Genomic DNA, 19,946 nt, shown 5'->3' with positions numbered 1-19,946 from the left:
ATTTGAAGTTTCCTATGTTGTTTTTGTGTGTGTAAAGAACATTGACAAGATTCTTTTAAGACATATTTTCAATATTGATGGGTTGAAGTTCAAATAAGGGACTGTGTTGCTATTATTTTGTTTACATTTAGTATTTCTTCCAAATATATTATATCATAATGCATAACTAATATCAACCATTGATCTCACCTTATCAATTTCTCACTATAGAAGAATTAAATTCTTCCAAGCCGATTCCCTTCTATTAAAAATAATAATAATAATGTTCCAAATAAAACACATGTGCATAAATAGAAAATTTTATATGAATTTGTGTAGAACAGAGTTATTGTTAATCTATACATACTCATGAATCAAATTGTTTTTCCGTACACATCTAATTAATTTAAAAATAATAATTAAATGCATAGTTAACAAAGTAATATGAACCACTGGATTAACTCCACTCAAAGTACATCAAAATTTCTCAAATAATGTGTAAAATGTACTCAATTCACAATTAGTGTTGTCAATTGTAGAAAAACAAAAAATGATTTGTTCAAGTTTTGCTACACAACAGTGTATAGTGCCGCTGTTTATTAACACTAACTAGAATGCAAACCGGCTCCCAGTTCCATCCAGAAAGCGATCAGTGTGCCACCCTTTATTCTGCAATTCTTTTAGAAATACATGAAAGACTCCATTCATTTTTCCGTAGGCTTCTTGCAGGACACTAGCACTAAGCTCATGAGAGGAACTCTCATTTTGTTCAGCAAATGCAGCAACTAGCCACCCTCTCAATGCATCTTCACCACTAGCATCTTGCTTCAATACCATGTCAATGCATTTACCTCCGCGACTTAAAAGAAACTTCTCCTTAGGAAACACTTGTTTTAATTCAACAAGTTTGGAAGGTTTAATAACTTCGTGTAAAGCCTTCCCTACTCTTACATTTCCAACATCTTCTTTGATCCTCACAGAAAAAAGCAGGTTTTCTCTATATCTTAGGTCAGCAGGGCTTGATACAATTCCTGCCTGGTATGGAATTCAATTAACAGTCAAACACCAATTTACATTTTCAAATAAAAGGAAGGAAAAACCAAGAGAGTTATCATTTAGAACAAAATATTCCAAACCAGACCTTGAGAAAATCAGTCACAATCATCGCTGTTCTTTGTGGATTCAAAGTATTGATAGGAGTTGCTCTCATCTCTTCAGACACAGAGTATATATGTATAAATGAAAGGAGAGGAACTACAACCAACTGGCATAAAAAGTTTCATAATCAATCAATTGAAATCATAGATACAACATATGTTTAGCATTGAGTTCTACCACATGATTAATTATAAGTCTAGACAGTAAAGAACAAGAAAATATTTTTTTTCTTTCATATTTCGAGTAATGGTTCTGATTGGACATAAACACTAAAATAATATACGAGTGATGATTGAAAGGAGAGATGTTGCATGATTAATTACAAGAAAATGTTTATCAAGACATGTTGCATGATTAATTACATCTCTAAAAAGTAAAGTAGAAAAAAAACATGTTTCCTTTCAGTTCTTGAGTAATGAACTCGTTGCAAATAAAATACTTTATTCGTCTCATACTAAATGGCTCATTTGCAATATTTATTTGTCTCAAATTATATGTCTCTTTATATTAGTGATGAAACATTAATTACTGTTTTTCACTAATATACCCTTAATTTTTGTATTTCTACTCATCTAACTACACCGCTAACTACCATTAATAAGAGTTTTTAAATAAATGAATCTAATTTAATTGTTGGTGCTAGCCTGAAATATAATCATGACGCTTAAATATTCTCTCCTAAGTCCAATTTCACAGAAAAATTGTTCCCTTGTTACTATCCATTTTTATCTAGAACTAAATTTGTTATTTTCCATTTTTTTCTGGGTAAGTTGGTACATATAATTGTGACTGATAAGTGTCAATTTTACTTGAAAATTATGTAGATTTAATGCACTTATTGACTTACGTCGGTAACGAATATGTTAGTTTAACCTCAATTTTTGTAATAGTTGTGTAGTGTGATTATTTTATGAGAAAGTATTGAAAAGTTCATCTAATTATTATTTTTGTTCGTGTAGAAAAAAAATGGAGTGGAAAAAAAAAAAGGCTTGAATGCCCAAACAGGACAAAATTCGCTTAGCCAACGTGGGCTATCTAAGCGAATTCAAGAAAGAAGTACAAGATTTTAGCAGAACAGATTGGCTAAGCCACACATGATTCGTTGAGCCATTTTAGGCGGTTCCAAAAGACTCAAACTCCGTCAGCATGAAGAAATCTTGGACTCGCTAAGCGAGTTTGTCACTTATTCACCTCCTTGCTTGTGATATAAAAAGAAAAATTGGAGAAGCTCATCTTGCGACATCATTGAAGACTTTCTACCCTCTTGATCTCATTTTCATGGCTACCATGAGTAACTAAACTCTCTCTTTTAATCATACTCTCATGTATCTCTTTTGATTTCTATATATATGTTCTAGTTACTCGTCAATCCCAATGATTTATCTTTGTTTTTCATGTTTTTTATAACTTGATCTTTGATTTGAAGTTTTAATGGAAAATATTCTTTGAATCTTGATTTAGGATAAATCAACTATTTGAATCTAAATTAATCCCGGCATTTTAATCTCTCAGTTATTCCAAATTATTTTTATCATTATTTCTATTTGATGCAATCACAACCAATTTACCTTTAAACCTTTAAACTTAGGATTATAACTATTGTTGAATGGCGTAATAAAATCTTCATACCTTTCCCTGCACTGATGCACAGATAGTAGAAGCTAATCGAATTCCAATTCCAAGTCCAACAACATTACATAGAGTTGAAAAAGCCTCCCCTTTAGCAAATAGGTCGCTGAGATTTCCTTCTTTAGCAAATGAAGAATATATAGGCAATCGTGTTGCTCTAGCTGCAACAAGAGCCATCCCCTGTTAACTCTCCATAATAACATAAAGATAAGTTAATAGCTAAGAATAAAAGTTGTACCTTCACTATAAATCTATAATAAGATGCTTGCTAAAGTTCTTAATCATGAAGGTTTTAATAAACAATTACCACTGAATCAAACTTTAAAATGCAGCAGATGCCATAAGAGGAAATTACTTATAAGAGAATCCGATAAAAATATAAACCTTTGCAAAATTTCCTAGGCCTGCCATTTCAAGAAAAAGATGTGGGCATAACGGAGAAAGCACTTCCAAGCCCATGCCTAAATCATAGAGCACATCAGCTGCAAAATGTAAAGTTATTAACAGTCAGACAACTTGTAAACTAAACAAATTACAACTAATATATTTTTTCCCCAAGCTAAGTTGCAAACCTAGTAACCTCCATCGTTTAGGCTCAGAATCCATTCTTGCACCCCAATTGCTACATATTAGCTTCCCGACATGTTCCATCCCATCCTTTAAAATCTGGATACGAGCCGCACACATGGGGTATACATTAAACATATGCTACGACTATTACTAGTCTGAGAAATTGTCAATTGCAAATTAGTATCAAATTACCCAGCTAACAGCAGTTGCTTGTGCAGGAGTGGGCCGCAACCCTGCAGCAATTAATAGTGACTGCACAAGGACACTCAGTTAATACTCAATAATTTCATGTGAATCAATTCTTACAACTAACAAAAAAAAAATGTATAAAGCAGATTGGTATAATCAACCATTTTGGTCTTAGTGTTGTAAAATAGCCGCTATAGCGTAATAGCGTAGTGGAAATTGAACAAATTGTTATTACTCCGTGGTGTGGTATTTAGTACAAAGTGTTGTCAAATAGCCACTATTGGAGTGCTATTACACTATAGCATAGCGGATTATAAAAAATCCATGGATGCATATTTTATTGTTCAATTTAGTCTTTGAATGTGTCTTCAAACTTGGCTTTTGTTAGTTAGTTTAGTCCTCAAAATTACTAATACAAGACATATTCAATATTTCTTTTGTGACCAAAATAACCATTTAATCAAGAATTTACATGGTTCACTAAGATTTTTCAAAATTGAATGTTATAAGAAGAATACCTGAGTTGATAGCACTGACATTGCAGCACTAGTAACATGCTGCACTGCTCGAAATTGCGTGTATCTAAGATAACCTTCATTCACGCTACAATGAAAACACTAGAAATTTGAGTAAATTGAACAAACTTATATAAACTAAGCCATAACTATATATCATATATTCAACAATGAAGAAAATTTCAAATAACCTGTAAGGATATCCGGAGGGGAAAAATTTGTTCATGAAAGATCCAGCAACCTTTTGATATAACGGTCTGGAATCATCAACAAGAGTTACCTATAGAGAAACGAAAAACACTTGTTAGGGTTAACTTTAGAACATTGCGTAAGAAATATTGATTTTAGAAAATCTTATGAATAGAGATTGGAGAATAGAGGACGTACGGAGAGTTGACCGTCGGATTGAAAGTGGTGTCGACGACAAACAGAGTTAGAGGTTTCGAACCAGAAGACGGGAACTTCTTCGTTCTTCTCCATTTTGATACTATCAGTGTAGTGTTGTTTTCAAAAATTGAAGTCAATCTAAAGTATACACGATGGGTGCCCCAAGAGAGAGATTACGTTGGTGGAGACTTCGGTAGTTTCAATATTTTAAATACTTAACTACCCTTCCAAGTTCCAACCGCCGGATATGGTTCAACTAGAAACAGAGCGGACTGCGTCATAACTTTCCACGCTGTTTTTAGTTCTTCTCATCCTCACTAAAAAAAATTGAATGGAAAAAATATAAACTTAAAAAAAAAAAAAAAAAACTGACTAGGATGTATCGTAGTTATATTTTAATATCAGACATTTTAAAAATACAAATTTTTATTTAAAAGAATTATTGAATATTTTAAATACCAAATATTTTAAATTTTTAATTGAAAATAACTCTTAGAAATTTTATTTGAAATTTTCGATATTAAAATATAACTATTAAAAATTTAATTTTTGAAATATTTAAATTTATTATAATTTTTATCAATCACTTAATAGTATTTTAAAAATTATAAATGGAGTACAAGTCAATTTAGCCTTACAAAATCCAATTTTTTTATAGCAATTATATGTGTTAATTTTACAACTCCACTCATTATTGGCTTTAATTCACACGTTAGATGAACCAATAAATTTTCATAATTAACAAGATCCCAAAAAAGAAGTCTCAAATCTAAAAAATCCCTAAAATTTTATGCATTAAACGAGGTGTGTGTACTTTTTCAAATTTTGATTTTTTTTATTCTTTTCAATAGATAAATCGTTTTATTCAAGAAAAATACTTTTTAAAAATTTTATTAATTTTTTTTTACAAAATTTTTTTTTAAAAGAATGATTTAAAATATTTTTTGAGAAAAATAAGATTATATTTTTTTTTATAGTTTTAAGAGAAAAATAAAATTTGAAATTTTTTTTCACAATTAACAAAACATTCAGCTCTTCGGTGCTCTCACTTAAATCCATAATAAAATAATAAAAAATAAGATGGGATTTTAAAATATTATTTGAATAGCACCCTAACATTAATAGGTTTAAACTTTAGGGCTTAATGCTCTAATAGCAAGAAAAACCTAATAAACTTTAGTAGGAGAACTATGCTTTAATTTAAAGAGTTCTAAGATAAATCTCACTCGAATTTGCTCTAAATTTTTTAATTTAAAAAAAATTATGATAATTTATATTTTTATGATTATTCTAATCAAAATCCCTTAAAAATTACATTAATTTATTAAAAACATCGATAAAATTTTGAATTTCAATTTTGTTAGTTTAAATTTAAACTTAATTGCAGTTTTAATCCTCTTTATTTTTATTGATTTATGAAGTCGGTCCATATTTTAAAGTCGACAATTTTAATCCCTCCATCTGTTTTTTTAACTAAAAATTATGACGTTGATGCTTTAAATAACATGACATATGATACGACGATATATAATGATTAACATCCATGAAATTGGAATAAACCGTAAAAATTTAGTTTTCAATAGCTCGAAAATTTATTATATTATTAATTTAACTATTGACATATGAGTAATTAATGAATCTATATTACAAAATTGTATGTCATGTTACTAAAAATATGTCAAATCGTTATTTTTTAGTTCAAAAAACTAAGAGAGGATCAAAACCGTCAATTTTTAAAAAAGACGACTCAATTACGTGAATTTGTAATAATAGAGGGACCAAAATTGTAATTGAGTATTAAATTTAAGATAACATCATAAACATTTATAAACGAAAATATGTCATGTTACTAAAAATATGTCAAATCGTCATTTTTTTAGTTCAAAAATCTAAGAGAAGGATCAAAATTGACAATTTTTAAAATAGATGACTCAGTTACGTGAATTTGTAATAATAGAGGGATCAAAACTGTAATTAAGTATTAAATTTAAGATAACATCATAAACATTTATAACAACATTGAGATATTAAAATAATAATAATAATAATAATTATTATTATTATTATTATTATTATTATTATTATTATTATTATTATTATTGTTATCATTATTCTATTATTTCCATTTAATTTAAAGGGTTCCATAACTCACTCATCTATTAAGCATGAGGTATTTCTTCTTCTTGTTAAAAGAGTTTGCACATAGTTTATTTAATTCTTTATCAAAATAACTTGAAAAATATAAATTTTCATGTTATTCATTTTACATAAAATTGATAAGACATGCATTACCATATTTATTATTTCTTCATCTTCTAATTCATCACTGATAAAGTTAAATTTATTTTTTATGTCATTGTTGCATTGTTTTTATACTTATTATTTGTACATATGAAATATACTAAACTTTTAAAAAATTATTCAAATTTATGTTTGTATTGTAATAAATAAAATAAATAAATGATGTAACAAAAAAAAAATAAATGAATTGCATGGATATGATTTATATTTCAAAGTTTTGTTGTGTTTTTTTTTTTGTTACAACCACAAAAATAACGTAAAATAAGAAACTTTCTTAAAAAAATAAAATGGAGTAAAATAAAATTGAATAAAAATGTCACATTTTTTTATTATTTTAAATTAAATAATTATGTCATTTTATATTATTAAAAGATAATTTTATCAAATATTTTTAATTTCAATTAATTAGCTATTCAACTATAAGTCATCTGTTATGAATTATCGTTAGCTTTTTTTGCCATTAGCTAGATTTTCTTCTATTAGCTTGATTATAGCTTATTTTTACCAAATAGAACATATATTAATTGAAGCTTAAAACAAACTCCAAAACATAATCTTCATGAACAAAAATAAATAGAGGTTCTTTTAATAATAATAACAATTTTTTTGTATGATTTAATTTCAATTTTACCTTTCTTATTTTTTGAGATGCAAATTATTTTAATTAAATATATCAATAATTGTATTTTTTGTAATTATTAAGCATTTTACTTATTGTATACTTAAATATTTTTATTTTTTTAAAGATTAAATATATATATATATATATATATATAATAATTTTTAGAGGCCTAAAACTCTTACTAGTTTAAGCCTTTGACCGACCTTAATTCACCACTTGCAACCACCTACGCTATTGATAAATGATGGGTCCAACAATTTTAGAACATAAATTAAATGTGTGTCAAATGATTATATAATTTTGTTATTGAATTAATTTCCATAATATCTATTAATACAACATAATTTATACATAGAATAATTGATTTTCGTAGTCTCATTTATTTCTTAAAATATCAACAATATTATTATTCTTTTTTTACAAAAATTCAAATAATTTATTAAAATTTTCAAACAAAATCCATAAAATTAATTATCATGTTCAATATAATGCAAAGTTGATAAACTCAAATTTTCAAATAAACTCATATTTTTATTTTTTATTTGATGAATTTGACGTTGTTGAAGATGAAAATATAAATTTATTTGAATAGTTGAGTTGTGAATTTCATAAATATATGAGTTTTTTTTGAAATTGGTATTAAATTTTATGGGATTTGTTCGAAGATTTTGATAAATTTTTAAAGATTTTGTAAAGAAAGGATAATATTGTTGATGTTTTAAAATATAAAGGATCAAATTATTATTTAAAATAAAATAAAAAACTAAATAAAAAATAAAATAAATAATTAAAGTGTTACCTAAAATTAAGTTTAGAAAAATCAAGATATATAACTATTACGCAGAACAATTATACTATTTCAATGACTGTAACTCTATATTATATATACTTTAATGTTTGATATCTTGAATTAATTTATATCATAAATATATTGTTCTTTTGAGATTTTTTTATGAATCTTTTTCAATTGTTCAATTATATTAATTAATTATCTACTTATTTGTTTATCTTTAATAATATTAAATTTGTTATAATATATATAATAAATACTAAAATACAGTTATAAACTAATTATCTCTCTAAAAATAAATTAATAAACCATTTAAATTAAAAAAAATTAATACTACAATTAATTTTTATAATATAGTCAAGAGAAATTTACTGTTAAATTATACTATATTTTATTGTAATCTATGACATGATTTAGTAGGAAAAAAATGGATGTTTGAAAATAATAATTGGCATCCATATGCGGAGAATGGATGTGGTAAGTGGAAACGCAAGCAAGAAAGAAGTGAACAAAAGTGGGGCCCATGGGCGGTGGAGTGTGTTGCATTATTCATGCTTCCTCAATTCTGTTATGGTTAGCGTTCTCTCAACGCACCGCCCCACTCTTTTTTAATTATTTGTATTTATAAAACGACACCGTAGTGTCTTCTCTAATTAAGTCTCATTTCCATTTCCATATACTCAAATTCAGTACTCTTTCATTCCTTCAATTCCATGTCTTTCAGAGGTCTCAGCCGGGTAACTTCCATCAACACTCTCTTTTTCATTTCCCAGTTTCCTGCATGCTTAGCTTTAACTTTCATCTACTCTCATTTATTTTTCTGATACTAATTTATAAGATTCTGCATGTTTGTTCACTTTGCTGTTTCTTCCCTTGATTGTTTAGGATTTTTCCGCTTTGAACCATGATTTTACCAAAAGTTTTTGAAATGTCTATAAACTGAATTATCCAAAAAAAATTGTGACATAAAATATTCGAACTCTAATTTTGACGTATATAACACTTAGGGATGTAATTAGAAATTAGTTACAAATTATTATGTTTTTCCATCTCTAATTATTCCTTGCTATTGCTAGTTCAGTTTTTTCTAGTTGTGAAGATCAAAGTTTTTTATACTTCTGCCGCAAATTCAATGGTTAATTGGACCATAATATAATAAATTGAATTGCATTGAAAAAAAAAAAAAACAAACCAATTGAATGGTTTATGAATTTCAGCACATATTTAAAACAAACCAATTAATCAAATTAATTCAATTTTTTTTTAATAATTTAAAAAAAAAAATTAACTCAATTAAGATTTTTTTCTTAGAAAATTTTTGAAATTTATTTTTCTCTATTTTTTTGAAAAAAATAAAAAAAAAATGATTTTTTTTTTGAAAACATTTTTTCTAAAAATTTTGCATTTTTTTCACGAACTTTTTATATCTATTTTTCACGAAAAAATTTTGTCAAAAGAATTTTGAAAAAAAAATTTATCGGGAAAATTTTATATCTATTTTTGTCGAAGAATTTCAAAATTCCTTTTCCAAAATAGTTATTCGAAACCAATTTTAACTTAAAACTTGTTCAAAATATTAAAGTGGTTTATATTTATAAACCAATTTCAAATCGGTTCAGAAGAACTTGATTGGAAAGTGGTTTTCAAAAACTAAACCAAATCATTAATGTGGTTAAATCCAATACAGTTTTTGTACTATGAACACCCTTACCTACGGGAATATGATCGTTATTTAGACCGTATTTTCTAGAATATTAAGGATAAGGAAGAAAACTTTGACTTTTGGACTGATTTGGATTGACTTATTTGAGTGATCTAGTATTAGTACTTGTGAGAATGTTAAGGAGAATTTACGAAAATAAGCTACCATGTTTATAACTTGTTTTCAGCTCATTTCTATATTATAACTTATGAGAATAACTTATATGAAAACTATTTGACTTATTTTATCTTTTGATATAAAAATAAAACTTAAATATATGATTGGTCCTTGCAATTACGCGGTTTTCTGGATTTAGTCTTTTAAGTTTTTTTGTTTGATTTTTGTTCTTGTAAATATATTTTTGTTTGTTTTTTTACTGTACCTCTTATGTTTTAGTTATTGTAAAATTGGTTTTTATTGGAATAAGTCTCTACAATATATATAATATTTGATTTTAATTCCTAAATTATTAGAGATATAAGAAAGTGTAGAGACCACTTTCAATAAAAATCAATTTTGCAGGGACTAAAACAAAATAGCAAAGACCAAATACGAAACAAAAATATTTACCAAGACAAAAATCAAACAAAAAAATTTAAAGGGACTAAAATAAATAAAAAAAACGTATATTTACATGGATAGATCATATATTTAAGCCTAAAAATAACTTATACTTAAACACTTATATGATTAGCGTTTATGCTATAAATGTTTAATTTAGTGTTGTTTATGCAAATGCGACCTTTACTTTCATTCATAGTGGCAGCGTATTCTTATACCTTAGCTAACTGGAAAGTCTATAGGATTGTGAAAATATTTGTCTGTGCATTTAAAGTAAAAGTAGTTGATGAAAAAGGCTATTAACTTGATACGTTTGAATTACAGCCCAATGCTTCATCAGGCATGGGTGTTGATGAGAACAGCAAAAACATCTTCATGGAATTGAAGACAAAGAAGGTCCATCGTTATGTGATCTTTAAGGTTGATGAAAAGAAAAGGGAGGTTGTGGTTGAGAAGACTGGTGGTCCTGCTGAGAGCTATGACGATTTCGCTGCATCTTTGCCTGAGAATGATTGCAGATATGCTGTGTTTGACTTTGATTTTGTCACTTCTGAGAACTGTCAAAAGAGCAAAATCTTCTTCATTGCATGGTTAGTTTTCCCGGCATAGTTTTCTCTATTTTAATTTTACATTAAGAAATGCTATTAATTTTGTCTGCAATTAACTTGCACTAACCACCCTGATATTTGGAAGACAAGGCATCTATTATGCATTTTCTTGTGCAAGTGAATTCTGTGGCACATATGATATTATGATTCATGAGCTGAACATATCTTTTGCAGTTTCAAAATTACCATGCCATGCAATTAATTTGGGTCTGTCAACAGAGTCATTGTTTGGATGTTCTCTGATTAAGGAGTTATGTCTACTATTTCATTGGCTTGGGCTAAATCTTTGTCTTATTCTTTAGATACAATATTGGCTGTTGTTTATTTTACTAAATGTAGTATAATGTAGTAGTTTGTTATTTAACTCCATGTGCTTCAATTTACCACATTTCCAATCTGGTTGCTGCTGCCAGATATAAACTTTTCATGACTATTTTCTGTCAGGTGCGTTTAATTTGCTGATTGAGCACTACTGGCTAGAAGTTCTTATGGTAATATGAAAAAATATGACAAATAAAAACAGCCAAACATCCTCATTCTTTAGTTCAACCATATAAGATTAATTTTTCTGATTTTTTTTGGGCAGGGTGGTGTTGGTGGTTATTTTGTCCAGTTGTAACTTTAGAATTTAATGTTTAGAATATTTAGGTGTGGTAAAATGTCCGTTCCATTCTTTTCTTAAAATTTGATTTGAGGGGGTAAAGCTTTGTGTGTGAATAGTATTGGACAAGAAAGAGGATGAAAATTGGAGAGCAGCCTTAGTCATTATGACCAAGATACCAGGAGCCAAGAATGCTGCAAATGGGGGACTCTCTCCCCCTCTCTATCTCCACAGTTTTTTATTGACCTTGTTCTCTCCCTCGGAAAGTCTAATTAGTGTAGGGGATAATTTAGTGTCCTCAAATAGGATGATATTATGATTCATGGTTCATGTTTACTTCATTAACCAGAAATGCATGTCAATCATTCATAATTACCACACTTCTCAGAAAATTTTGTACAATAAATATGGATAAGAACTTTTTTTCTTGTTGAATTGATTTAGTACTCTGTGGCCGGTGATTAATAATTGTCACTATCTTGTCTAAGTGGCATCTTCGCTGATGCAACTTCCTAACAACAATATTTTAACTATTTTCCATCTGTTAACCTCCTCCTCTTGTTCTTCTGAGGACAAACTTGGGTTGGACAATTGTTTTACCTTTTCTATAATTCTGCCACTGAGATATCATTCTTAGTTATTCATTGCTTGTTATTGATTAGGTCTCCTTCAACGTCTCGAATCCGTGCCAAGATGCTCTATGCCACAACTAAAGAAAGGTTTAGGCGCGAGCTAGATGGTGTCCATTATGAAATCCAGGCTACTGACCCTACAGAAATGGATCTCGAAGTGCTGAGGGACCGAGCACATTGAGATGTTTATGCAATTATTGATTTTCTCATCAAAATCTACTATTTTTCACTTTTAATGAACTACCTCTCCTTGATTTATCTGTTACAAAACCCATCTTGCCACAAAAATGTACCTCCAATAATATGAATCTGGATTCTGGAGGCTGATGATGGGTTTAAGCTTTTAGCAGCTACTGTTGTATATTCCAGCCTGCTTTACTGTATTGTTTGAGCTTGATATTATGGATCCAGATATCTTGGACACTAAAATCCCTTGTTATTAATTTGATGGTTGTCACCTTGGTTTCTGTAGAAGATTTCAAAACCTGCATCTTATCAATTGTTGCTATTGAAAGCCAACTTATCATGATTGTGGTTGAGAATAGTAACTAACTAATGATGAACCATTAGAGCAAATGTGAGCAAAATACAACTGTCGTCAGTAGTATAAGACTTCACTGGTTCTTATGTATGCTCTCTCTAAATACTAAATGAAAAAGAAGATTATGCAAGCAAATAGTAAAAGACAAATTTTATTTGATTGATTGAGTCAAGTGTCAAAGAAATGATATGAGGTACAATTAGATGTTAGTGTACTGGCATGACATTTTCAATTGATAAAAGAATACAAATGTTCAATACTTAATGCACAAATAAGTAGCAAAATGACGCATGTAGAAGTTTTTAAAACAAATGACTGTAGATAAATTAATTTAATTAAAGGATGGTTTAAAACATTCTGACGAAGAATATGAATATCTTATTCTGGATTGACCACAATGACAGACAAATTGAAGACAGAAGTTAGTGAGATTGAAAAGGTCTCAATAAAACTTTCAACTAGTGCTAAGAGCATCTGCTGTAAACAGACTGCAACCGCAAATAATAGCATAAGAGTCAAACATTTTGCGTCTGTCCAACTTCAAAATTATATTCTATGTCAGTGTTCACACAAGGAAGTGAAAAAAGAGGTAAAGCAGACACACGGGTGAAGATGATAAATATGGATTTTTTTATATTGATATGCAAGTCTTTTGATAACAGTAACTCAGCAATAACTTTTTGGAACATTGAATCAACATAAGTCAGAAAGAAAAATAAAGAAAACAGAACTCATTTGTTGGGTGAAACAGGTTATGGAAATTTAAATTGAAACTACCATACAAGCCAATAGTTACACACATCAATTGTAACACCATATCTACTAATATTTGCAGAACTAATGGATCCTGAGTTCCTCATACATAAATTGAAAAATACAGCTTTCGTGCTTCCCTAGCAAATTCAAAAATACAGCTTTATGACAACAATAACAAAATAAATAAACTCAACCTAAACCTCAGGAACAGTTCTGTTGTTATAAGAATGGGATTGCTCTAACTCTACAGCGGTTCCAGCTTCCTCCTCATTCTCACCTGACATCTCCTCCAAAGATTTTCCATTTGCCTCAGGCACCAAGAAAGTAAAACAGAAGCCCAAAATATTAACCACACCCAACAGAAGCAAAGAATTCTTCACCCCAATGCCGGCTGGGTACCCTGCATCAGCTTTACTCTTGTCCTTGTTTTGTGCCAAATACAAGAACCCAAATGCACCAACTATAGCCCCGAGTTTCCCTGCTGCTGATGATATTCCATGACAAGTAGATCGAAATCTAGCAGGAAAAATCTCTGCGGGCACAACAAACGTGGTAGCATTTGGCCCAAAATTTGCAAAGAAGAAGGTCAATGAATACAATGCAACAAATCCTATACGGTTATCCTTATGAGTCCAATGTTCATAAGGAATGGCAAGAGCAAACATGAAGACAGTCATAAAGAAGAATCCCATCAATTGAATTGCAAATCTTCCTATCCTATCAATGAGTGCCACTGTAAACCAGTAGCCTGGAACAGTACTGCATAGAGCAATAAGTGTTTGAGCTCTTGCGATTCTGTAAACCTCCTCAAGTGCATTCATTGTTTGTGCAGGAGGTATCCAACCAACTGCGCTAAAAATATCCTTCTGGAATAAATTTTGGCTATAGAATGCAATATCGAGCAAGAACCAAGTACTTGCTGTACCAAGTAAATGTAATCCATGGCGACTGAGGAATTCCTTTGAGAATAAACCATAAGACTTTTTCTGCTCATTTGTCTTTGGTTCAGCTTGGATCTCGACTTGCAGAACCTTAGACATATCTGCTGCAGCCTGTGCCGTGTTCTTAGCAACTAGAGCGGTGTAACGAGCAGTTTCGGGCATCTTCATCCGCCAGTAGTAAGTCAATGCAGCTGGGAGTGCTCCTACCATCACAATTATCCTCCAAATGTAATCTGCTTGTGGAACAGTTGAACCAACTGGATCCACCTCATAGGGAGGAGAATCAAACTTGGCCTTGAATGCAATTGAGACTATGATTGCAAATACACCACCTCCCAAGATTCCAAAACCCTGCATGGCAAAGACAGCAGCAATGAAGGCACCTCGAGTCTTCTTATTAGAATACTCTGACATTATGGTAGCCGAAAGTGGGTAGTCTCCACCAATACCAAAACCAAGCCAGAAGCGGAAGAAGCAAAGAGTTGCCATGACAGATTTTGGACTGTGTCCAAAAGAAAGGCCAGAACCAATGGAGCAAATTACCATCATCATGAGGGTCATTCCATAGACTTTTTTCCTACCTAACTTATCACCAAGCCATCCAAAGAAAAGTTGTCCAGAAAGTGTTCCACAAAAAGCCACACCATTTACAGCGGCTGCTACATTGGGAGGCAGTGTACCTGGCTTCGCTGCACCATCAACGTGGTAATATATGCGACCGAGCAACTTGGTAACAAGTGATACACAAAACAGATCATATGCATCCGTGAAGAAGCCCATCCCAGCTATGATGATTGCAGTGAAATGGTACCATTGTGTTTTTGCCACATCAAGTGCATTAAGCACCTGAATTTGCTCCTTTGCCATCACTTTTCAAGGCAAAATTACTATTGCCTTCTTTTGTTTCCCACTTTTTGCCTTCCCTGCAAAAGTTGAATCAAGAATCAGATTTGATTAATTGATACATATTAATTTGTTTATAAAGTTAATACAAATTCAAACATAAATGATGAAATCGAAGATGTTATCAATTGAAATCAACCAATAATGATTACACCACCAGTTTAACCATCTCAAATTGATCCAAGCATAAGAAATTAAAATTCAGTACTACAGAACATGCAACTCAATAAATATTTCACAGCAATCAAGTTTCCCCCCACTTTCTGACCCCATATATGTGTTATCAATCACATATTGAGAAAAATAGCAATTTATTTAAATTTCACTATAGAACATTGTTAGAGTGCCTATATTGCCACTATTTAACAATATTTTGTATTAAACAAAATATTGCGGAACAATAACAACTTGTTCAAATTCTGATACAAGGATCCAAAGACATTAAAAAAAATAGTAATAATTAATATCATGATAAAAATTTGTTTAATTATACTGAAAAACTAAGAACTTGTAATGGGTTAAACCCGTTAAACAATGCAAATAGTGGAATCTCATTTCCAAGATTTTCAAATCAAACAATGAAGGAATGATGCGTGAGTTAGATTTTGAAACTGATTATTGGCACAAAATTACAAGTATAATTTAGATCGAATGATTCAAAAAAATGTAACTAAAAGAAAAATAAAAGATAAAAAAACAACAGAGCATGCATGCAAAAAAGACTAATAACTTAGGGTATAACATAAAACATGCATGTGTTAATTCGATAGGATGACACATACATAATGCCAATAAGAAAATTGATAATGATCGAAAGAGTAAAAAAAGAAAGAAGAGAGGTTGTAAAACTAACGTTAAAGTGCAAGAAGAAAGCGAGAGGAGTAAAAAAATAGTAGTGAAGAGGGTGTGCGCGAAAGAGACGAAGGGTGTGTTGAGAATTTATAGGCAACAAAAGAGGAACATAACAGCACATGATGAGTTTCGCAACCAAATATTCTATCCGCATATTCTCTTCTTACCTTTCATAGCGGCATCGCAGAGTTTAACATTTTAGCCCAAGTCAACCGAATCAATATACGACCCTGTTTCATCTACCAACCCATTACACTCATTTTGTGCTCTTTGCTTTTTTAAACCGCTCATTGTGCTCTTGGACTATTTAACATATAAAAATATAATACTTTCATTTAATTATATTTTTAATCTTTTTATTTTAGTTAAATCACAAAAATAATTTTTTATTTATTTGTTTTTTGATTACTAAATAGAATTTAAATTTAAAATTTGATAATATATTATTTATTTAATGATATATATAAAAAAGATAATGTGACATAGTTTATGGAGATTAATTGTATTTTAATGTTATTTTAAATTTGAAAAATATAATTTCTATTTTTAAAAACAAATTTTTTATTTTATTAAATATTTAATTACAAACAAGATAAATAAAAAAAAACAAACGTATAACATTTTCGTTAATCAAAGACGCACGCACGCGAATTAAAAGACATTAAAATCCTTAATTCTTTTTCTTTGTCGTCGTATTAATTAACAAAAAAGTATTTCAAAAATCAAATAATTTTAAAAAGTTATTGACACTACACGATAAACAATTTCAATTTTTCAAAAAAGTACGACTAATCAAATAATTTTATTTATATACATTAGACAAATTAAATAAAGACATGATATATAAATTAAATAGTATACATTTAATACATTAATCAATTATATAATTATTTCGGTTCAAATTCAAATGCTATAAAAGTATAATGTAACCACACATTTATATCACAAAAACAAATTTGACAATAAATAAATAAATAAAGTAGAGTTTAACTCGATTTTTATCGTCGTAAGTTAGCAAATAATATGTTCTTTTACTTGTAAAAGTTAAAGTGAATTTTAGAAAACATAAAATGGCAATAGAAATAGATAAGAATATAAATAAATAGTATACATTTAATGATAAATCGTGTAATAATTTATTTAGAGCAAACACCAATATAAATCTGAAATAAATAAACTGAATATAGATTTTCTTTTACTTAACCTAATTATAGTATACATTTAATAAATTAATCAATTGTATAATTATTTATATTCAATTTCAAATGCTATAAAAGTATAATATAACCCCTCATTTGTATCATAAAAACAAAATTGGTAATAAATAATGAGAAAAATGATTATACATCATCAACATATACCAATTTTATATCGACAAATTAACAATAATTATTGATTTTATAATCTCATCATATAATTGTAGTTGACATCATAAAATAATTATTTAATCAATAATTTCTATTATTTATCATTTATGAATGTAAAATTATTTATACTGACAATATATGCTTATTAATCTTATAAATTATTCAAGATATAAACACTAGCACAAAACAATGTTTAATAAGAAAAATAAAACAAATGTATTTCATTATAAAAATAGTAGACAATAACTAATGATGTTCCCAGGTTGAATTTGGTTGATTTTGGTCAAATTTAATATTCAAATCAATTATTTTTATTTGGGTTGGATTAAATTCTTAATCCATGATTTTACATTAAACATGATCAAATCAACTAAGAGTGAGTTGAATTGAGTTGAGTTCGCATATTATAAATAAATAAATAAAATTATTATAAAAATTGTTAATGAAATTTAATTATATAAACATCTAAAAAATCATAAAATTCTAATTCAATATATTATTTAATATTTAACATGCATCCACAAACATAATAAAATAACTAATTAATTATCTATGCACGAATTTCTGTGCATGAAATATAGAAAATTAACATCAAATAACAAAGCAATTAAAAAAGTATATGATGATTAATTAGACAAGTTCAATGATAATGAGAAGACGAGTTATTCTTGCAATATAACCTTCAAAAAAATCAATGATTGCTTATTTGGTAGAGATTTGTGTTGATAAAGTATTATGAAATAATTAAAACAATAATGAATTATTTTGAAATCTAGAAAAATAGATATAAAAGAAAAAGAAGACCATCTCTCGTTAGGCTTTTTAAAGTATAATAAAGGTTGTCAAAATTAAGAGTTTATCTATTACTAAAATAATATTTATATATATAATATTATTAAAATAATAATTTAATATTTCATCTCTATAATAAATAAAATATATATTTAAATAGATAAACATTTATGACAGACTAAAATAAAATGGGAGAAAAACAACTGACTCATATCATAATATAATAATTATTTTAAAAAATAATACTAAAAACATAAATTTATTTTTTAAAACCAATAAGTATCGCAACAGATACATAATTAAATTGGATATTGATTAATATTTTTTCCATTTTAAGATAAACTAATGTATAATTATTAACTTGTAAAACACTAATAAAATTAAGAATTTATTATTTTATCAAAGTTTTTATAAACTCATAAGAGTTTTTATAAACTCGTATGAGTTTTAACTATAAAATTTACGAACGCATCCACTCGTTTTTATAGTCTAAAATTATAAACTCATAAGAATTAATCTTTACAAGAGTTATATTTAGATAACACAAATTTTATATAGTTTACAACTACATAAATGAGAATGAGATGTCATAAATTAGCAGAGAATAGAGTCTTTTACTTATAAATTTTACTTATAAAAGTTAGTGAATTTTAGAAAACATAAAATGGGTATGTCCAAATAATCATAATACAATATAACTACGATCAAATTAATGTATGCTAGTATGAAAAGAACAATACAAAAAATTCAAAATGGGTTGAGGTGCTGCAAGACTAGTATCCGGTGGTTGGACTTTTGGCATATCTTTAATCCGGTTGTTGTCTGGAATGTCTGAATGATGATGACTAATGAATTGTAAAACAAAGTTTTCTTTCAAAATTAAGTAAAATATTTGTTATAACATATTTTTTATCTAACGTCATCTCCTCATTATAAATTTAATTTATAAAAAAAATAAGTTCAAAGGATGATTGAAAATGCCCTCTCAAAATATATTAGTCAGTATATCTTTATTGACAACAACATAACGACAAAGCGAAGAAAACACAATTTAGTGAGCTTGATAAATCTTTTACTATATTTTGTAGCTTCCAATTTTCAACAACATAACACGTTTGAAACACAATTCAATTTTAACTAAAAGCATTTCCTCAAGAAGGACTAGAATTGCAACTAGTAGTGCAAGGGTCAACATTTTGCGTCTGTCCAACTTATAAATTATATTCTATTAGTTTATATACACTTTATCAACTAGAAAACACTCTAAATAGACACACATATTAAGACAAACAATTTGGGTTTTGATATATTTGGGGTGTATTAATCTTAATTATTGGGTTTTGGTGTATTAATCTTAATTTTATAAGATATTCTATTTATTATATTATTTAAAATTTTATATTTTTAGGATAAAATATACATAAAAGATTAATTATGTCTGAAACGTAAAATTATATGATCTGTTATCTTCTATTACGATCTTATTTAACTTACTCAACCGATTCAATACATTTATTAATAAAATATAATTGGTGTATATTAATATATTT

General features: G+C 28.3%; 3 protein-coding genes across 4 annotated transcripts; 1 reads left to right on the top strand and 2 right to left on the bottom strand.

Annotated features, from left to right (window-relative positions):
- Positions 1 to 410: 410 nt before the first annotated feature.
- On the bottom strand, positions 411 to 4,738 carry LOC101514548 (protein root UVB sensitive 2, chloroplastic). Its single transcript, XM_004493717.3, has 9 exons — positions 4,428 to 4,738; positions 4,232 to 4,320; positions 4,044 to 4,128; positions 3,529 to 3,588; positions 3,339 to 3,432; positions 3,151 to 3,248; positions 2,767 to 2,946; positions 1,121 to 1,243; positions 411 to 1,014 (listed from the first exon to the last, which is right to left on the bottom strand). The coding sequence occupies exons 1-9, from the start codon at positions 4,518 to 4,520 to the stop codon at positions 589 to 591; spliced, it is 1,248 nt and encodes a 415-aa protein (XP_004493774.1). The 5' UTR covers positions 4,521 to 4,738; the 3' UTR covers positions 411 to 588.
- Positions 4,739 to 8,679: 3,941 nt separating this feature from the next.
- On the top strand, positions 8,680 to 12,711 carry LOC101513892 (actin-depolymerizing factor). The gene is made up of 3 exons (XM_004493716.4): positions 8,680 to 8,877; positions 10,728 to 10,993; positions 12,275 to 12,711. Exons 1-3 carry the CDS (start codon positions 8,854 to 8,856, stop codon positions 12,423 to 12,425), a joined length of 441 nt encoding a protein of 146 aa, XP_004493773.1. The 5' UTR covers positions 8,680 to 8,853; the 3' UTR covers positions 12,426 to 12,711.
- A 902-nt stretch (positions 12,712 to 13,613) lies between these two features.
- LOC113783884 (inorganic phosphate transporter 1-4-like) lies at positions 13,614 to 16,521 on the bottom strand. 2 transcript variants are annotated; one of them, XM_027332489.2, is made up of 2 exons: positions 16,405 to 16,521; positions 13,614 to 15,405 (listed from the first exon to the last, which is right to left on the bottom strand). In XM_027332489.2, the coding sequence occupies exon 2, from the start codon at positions 15,347 to 15,349 to the stop codon at positions 13,736 to 13,738; it is 1,614 nt and encodes a 537-aa protein (XP_027188290.1). In that variant the 5' UTR covers positions 15,350 to 15,405; positions 16,405 to 16,521; the 3' UTR covers positions 13,614 to 13,735. The 2 variants fall into 2 exon arrangements, with proteins under 2 accessions (XP_027188290.1, XP_004493772.1); XM_004493715.4 differs by lacking the exon at positions 16,405 to 16,521 and adding an exon at positions 16,239 to 16,378.
- Positions 16,522 to 19,946: the final 3,425 nt, after the last annotated feature.

This window comes from Cicer arietinum, chromosome 3 (assembly GCF_000331145.2).
Source record: "Cicer arietinum cultivar CDC Frontier isolate Library 1 chromosome 3, Cicar.CDCFrontier_v2.0, whole genome shotgun sequence".
NCBI lineage: Eukaryota > Viridiplantae > Streptophyta > Magnoliopsida > Fabales > Fabaceae > Cicer > Cicer arietinum.
This window is presented reverse-complemented; position numbering and strand designations above follow the sequence as displayed.